Source organism: Wolffia australiana, chromosome 1, assembly GCF_029677425.1.
Source record: "Wolffia australiana isolate 7733 chromosome 1, ASM2967742v1".
In the NCBI taxonomy this organism is placed as follows: domain Eukaryota; kingdom Viridiplantae; phylum Streptophyta; class Magnoliopsida; order Alismatales; family Araceae; genus Wolffia; species Wolffia australiana.
In genome coordinates, this window is record NC_135835.1 from 4,851,121 (window position 1) to 4,856,296 (window position 5,176).

General features: G+C 47.4%; 1 protein-coding gene across 1 annotated transcript; it reads left to right on the top strand.

The window, feature by feature from the left end:
* The first annotated feature begins 1,061 nt into the window (after nucleotides 1-1,061).
* LOC144702884 (cysteine proteinase mucunain-like) lies at nucleotides 1,062-3,797 on the top strand. The gene is made up of 5 exons (XM_078574889.1): nucleotides 1,062-1,583; nucleotides 2,012-2,247; nucleotides 2,322-2,462; nucleotides 2,952-3,422; nucleotides 3,515-3,797. Exons 1-5 carry the CDS (start codon nucleotides 1,148-1,150, stop codon nucleotides 3,587-3,589), a joined length of 1,359 nt encoding a protein of 452 aa, XP_078431015.1. The 5' UTR covers nucleotides 1,062-1,147; the 3' UTR covers nucleotides 3,590-3,797.
* The last annotated feature ends 1,379 nt before the right edge of the window (nucleotides 3,798-5,176 follow it).

The window sequence follows — 5,176 nt, forward strand, 5'->3', positions numbered from 1 at the left end:
TTTGCGCTCTGACACCATGTAAACGTTTGTCCTCGTTCAAGACCGAGCAGGAGAGAAGAGGAGAAGAGAGAGGAAGAACACATTCGAGAGGTTAAGATTGTTGTATGCTCATTCCTTGAAAAGAATGTTTAACAATGTTCTTATTTATAAGGTTTCTAGTTATAACATATATAGATAATTTGTTATAATCGTAGCCATTATAACAAGTATGACGGCTATGTTAAAACTAATCCTAATCGTTGGATCCTATCTATGAATAATCCTATCTATATTGGAACTTATACTGAATCCTATTCATCTATTCTCCAACGAGTATAAGGGGTACGTGTCTGATTATTACGAACCAATCTTTATTAAAAGCCCTATTGGTCCACGTCATCTCCGCGAGATGCTTTGTCGAGTTTGTAACTCCTTTGAGAGAGAGAGAGAGAGAGAGAGAGAGAGAGAGAGAGAGAGAGAGAGAGAGAGAGAGAGAGAGAGACCAAGGTAAGAAGACAAATCAGCCGCCGTCAGAGAGCAGGAATCCCTGCAAACTTCTGCACAGCCCGCCTCTATCCAAGTTTTATCCATTACCTGGGGCCCACCCACCGCCCCTTCTCCTCGGCCCAATATCTCAAATACCGACTCCTCCATAAATTTAAAATTATTCCCTCCAATGGAATAAACCCATTATTTAAATTCCAGTAAATCTAGCGTTCTATTACATTATTTTAATTTAAAATAATATGGAATCCTTCACCCACGTCGGACGGTAGTCTACACGTCCACGTCTCTCCCTCTGATCGGCGCCGCTCTACGCCTCGGCCCTCGCGCCATCGCCGCCTTCAAAGCACCCAATCAAAAACCTCCACGTGTCCAATGAATTCCCTACTAAAAATAGAACAAATTACAAATTCCGAATATCCCCATAAATTTCAAACCGTTGCAAAAATGTCTTTGCTTGTCCTAACCCGGTATTCAAGCAAGACGTGACGCATCCCCCCCCAGAACCCGGTAACTACACCGCCCGGAAAGCGGTGACCCGATCCGACTGCCACCCCTATATAAACCGGCCGGTACCCGCATGCCACGATAGGCGCGCTCCCCTGGTTCTGTTTTCTTCTGCTGTTCCTCCTCCGATCGTCTTCGACCGCGGGACGAGGGTTTCATGGCGTTCCTTCGGCCATTGCCGTCTCTTTTGATCGTGTTTCTCGCGATTTGCGGTGTAGCGGCGGAGAGATCGGAGGAGGAGATCAAGCTTCTGTACGAGGGGTGGCTTGTGAAGCACGCCAAGGCGTATAATGGCCTGGGCGAGAAGGACCAGCGCTTCGAGATCTTTAAGGATAATCTTCGGTTCATCGACGAGCATAATCTCCCCGAGAACGGTCATTCCTTCCGCCTCGGCCTCAATCGGTTTGCTGATCTGACGAATGAAGAGTTTAGGGCTGCGTATCTCGGGGTTAAGCCCGGTCAGCAGCGGCTGAGGAGGCTGAATCAGGCGCTGAGCGATCGGTACCGTTATTCTGCCGGAGAGGACTTGCCGGAGGCGGTGGATTGGCGGGAGAAGGGGGCCGTCGCGCCGGTCAAAGATCAGGGCAGCTGCGGTATGTCGAATGTTTGATTTTTGTTGTTGTCGTCTGTTCTATGTTCAAATTCTCTGTTTTTTGTCGTTTTGCCTCGCAAACATAAATTTGTCCTGGCTATATTTAGGCTTTTATATTTGGTCGATTTCTGCCGCTGGTCATGTGACTGTCCCTTTCCCCGATCTCAGTGTTATTAAAGGCCTCCCGCTGAAAATTTTAATGGCGCTGATAAATTGAACGAATGATTCGATGCCCTCGTAGGATTTTAGATTAACCGATTTAATTACTTTACCGATCCAGAGGATAAATAAAATTTACGGTCTGCTTCCCAATTAGTCCCCTCTCTAAAGAGTTCGAATTTCAAAACAATCTTTTTGATGGAGATTTTTTTTCCGCGGAACAATTATTCGACATTCTCTGATCATCGATGAACGTCCATGATTTTGAAGGGAGTTGTTGGGCCTTCTCCACCATCGCTGCCGTGGAGGGAGTGAACCAGATCGTGACCGGGAAATTGATCACTCTCTCCGAGCAGGAGCTCGTCGATTGCGACACCGCAGAAAATCAGGGATGCAACGGCGGGCTGATGGATGACGCCTTCGAGTTCATCATCAACAACGGTGGCATAGACAGTGAGGATGACTACCCGTACAAGGCCCGGAACGGGCTTTGCGACCTCCAAAGAGTAAGATTTCATTTAGCTTATTTTTATCTAGTTCTCTTCTCCTGATCTGTTCTATCTTCTCCGTGATTCCTTAGAAAAACGCCAAGGTGGTGTCCATCGATTCCTATGAAGACGTGCCGACCAAAGACGAGCAGTCTCTCAAAAAGGCCGTCGCCGGCCAGCCAGTGAGCGTTGCCATTGAAGCAGGCGGGAGGACATTCCAACTCTACAAATCTGTAAGACCCTTTTAACTTTTCAGAAACTCTCTTTAACAAGATTATGATGAATATTAACGCAGCATTCTCCATTGAAATCGCGGTTCAAACTAAGCAGCACGATTTATTTTTAGTAAGTTAAATGTATTTATGACGTCGATGACCTTGAGGTTTGGAAAAGTGTATTTGTTGAATATCCAAGTGTCGTCTTTTATCATAAGCGGCTTACCGACACAAAACTATCTTCAAGAACTGTCATGGTGACCGATAGGTTTTGATTTAAATTCTACGAGTCTTTAACATGTTGATGACCTTTAGGCTTTGATGTCGTTTTGTACGCGGAAACTATAACGGCGTGCTTCTGTGAAATTATTTTAAGAACTATGATAGCGAACATTCAATTGGCATGGATGATTGAAGTCGACTTGAAGATAATTGGCAGAGCAAATACTTAGTGGCCAACTAAGGAAATTGTCAAAGACACTTGTAGTAAGGTTCATTGATGTGCAGGGGATTTTCACGGGGCGCTGCGGCACCAATCTCGACCATGGGGTGGTGGCAGTGGGCTATGGGAGCGAGAACGGGACGGACTTCTGGGTAGTGAGGAACTCGTGGGGAGACAACTGGGGAGAAGACGGCTACATCAGGATGGAGAGGAACCTTGCCACCGGTGGCGGCGCCGGAAAGTGCGGCATCGCCATCGAGCCGTCGTACCCGGTGAAAAAGGGGAAGAACCCACCGAAGCCGGTGCCGACGCCCCCGACGCCGGCACCGCCACCGCCACCGCCACCGCCCGCCGCCTGCGACAGCCACTTCTCGTGCCCGGAGAGCAGCACCTGCTGTTGCGTCTACCAGTATGGCAACTACTGCTTGGCGTGGGGGTGCTGCCCGCTGCAAGGCGCCGTCTGCTGCGACGACCATTACAGCTGCTGCCCTCGCGAATTCCCCATCTGCAACCTCAAGCACCGCACCTGCCTCGCTGTGAGCTCTCTTTCTCTCTCTCTCTCTCGCTCTCTCTTTCTGTGTCGGCAGATGTTGACTTTTGCTCTTTTGACTTTGACTTTTGCTTGCAGAGCGAGAACAACCCTTTGGGTGTGAAGATGGTGAGGCGGGTCCCAGCCCAGCCCCGCCTGGTCAGCGCTATCTGAAAGAGGAAGGGGAAGAAGGCCTGTTCTAGCTTCTGCTGGGCTCAGTCTAATTTGTACATAACCGCCGGATCCGCTGGTTGCTATAAGCCGGGTGATCTGCTTCGGTTTTATTATCTATCTTATTATCTTTTTCTATGTTCCAACAATGGTTGAGAAATTAAATTTCTGTGGGCGGTGTCTTTCGTCCCCAGGGAAAATCTGAGAAGAATCCTGTGTTGAGTCGACCAATTTTATTTAGTACGACCCATTTCCGACATTTAAAATTTTGGGCCTCGGGTGCTATAATATAAATTTCTGCCGTAGGCTTTACCCGTCCCATATCTGATATCTGGCTGAGGCCAGTACGGGATATCGAATCCAAAATTTAATTTCCAAATCCCTGCCAAAAATGGTATCCAGGTATCCAGATCCGGATACCGGTTTAAAAATAAGCACATTCAAAATGATCAAAAAGACTTCCTGCTCTGCCCGTTGCATTCACTGAATGTGAGATGGGCTCTGATTGGGCACCGTGATGATAACAAATTTGCACATCTTGTTTTGGGCCAGACGAAGTTCTAATTAATAAGTGAAATATTAACAGAGAACCTTTAAGATATGAAAAAAATGCTCAAAATAACATTAAATATGGTTCCGATTGCTTAATTAGGCATCATTATATATTGTAAAAGTTATTGTAAAAGCTGATATCTGATGTCGATATCTGATATCGTCATCTAACCTTTGAGAAGAGGTGTGATGCCGGAATGGATTACGATATCTGATATGGGTACTGTAGCAACCAATATCTGATATCATCAAAACAATATCGGATATGGGTACTACATGCCGCACCACCGGGCAGTAGGGAACGACATGTCCGGGATGTGATTCCCGGGACATGATTGAACGGATGGGCGTCACGCGTCCCAGCATATGTAAAAGAAACAGTCATGTTCCCGTCACGCGTCCCTCCATAGGGCATCCCATCACGTCCCAGTCACCGTGACGACGTCACTGTCACCGGTGATGTGAATAAAACCCTATTTGGAGGACAGGATCAAAGACTTCTGTGCAATTATTTATAGGCGGCATTGGTTTGGGCCTGCAAAAAAAACAGGGACTTCTGCGCAAAATGCCAGGAAATCGAAATGGCGATGTCACGTGGCGAAATCTCAGACATCGGACAGCTAAAAAATAATGATTTTTATATGTATTTTCTGTCCATTTTAACTTTTCAAACATTCCGTCAGGCCCGTCATCCGTGACAGCCGTTCCGTCACGTCACGAGTCCGGGGCACCCCGTCACCAGCACGACCACTTTGTCATCCGTCACTGCCACCGTCAACGACCTCTAAAACCGTCACGTCATCCGTCTGTGACGTGACGGATGACGCGTGCGGATCCCTACCGGGCTGTATGCCGAGTCTTCCTATTGGACAATGGGCCAAGGGGGACTCCGAGTCAGCCCAATAAGGTGAATCGGAGGGGGTACGTGTCATCTTTATCTCGGCCCGAGTCCGTGCGCTTGGACTCGCTCTCTCTATCTCTCTTCTCTCTCTCTCTCTCTCTCTAGAAGAGTATATATACGATTCTAATTAGAAATTG

Coding starts and splice junctions, on each gene's coding strand:
- LOC144702884 (XM_078574889.1), top strand. CDS start 1,148: ATGGCGTTCCTTCGGCCATTGCCGTCTCTTTTGATCGTGTTTCTCGCG. Junction 1,584..2,011: donor CAAAGATCAGGGCAGCTGCG/GTATGTCGAATG, acceptor ATGATTTTGAAG/GGAGTTGTTGGGCCTTCTCC. Junction 2,248..2,321: donor GGCTTTGCGACCTCCAAAGA/GTAAGATTTCAT, acceptor GTGATTCCTTAG/AAAAACGCCAAGGTGGTGTC.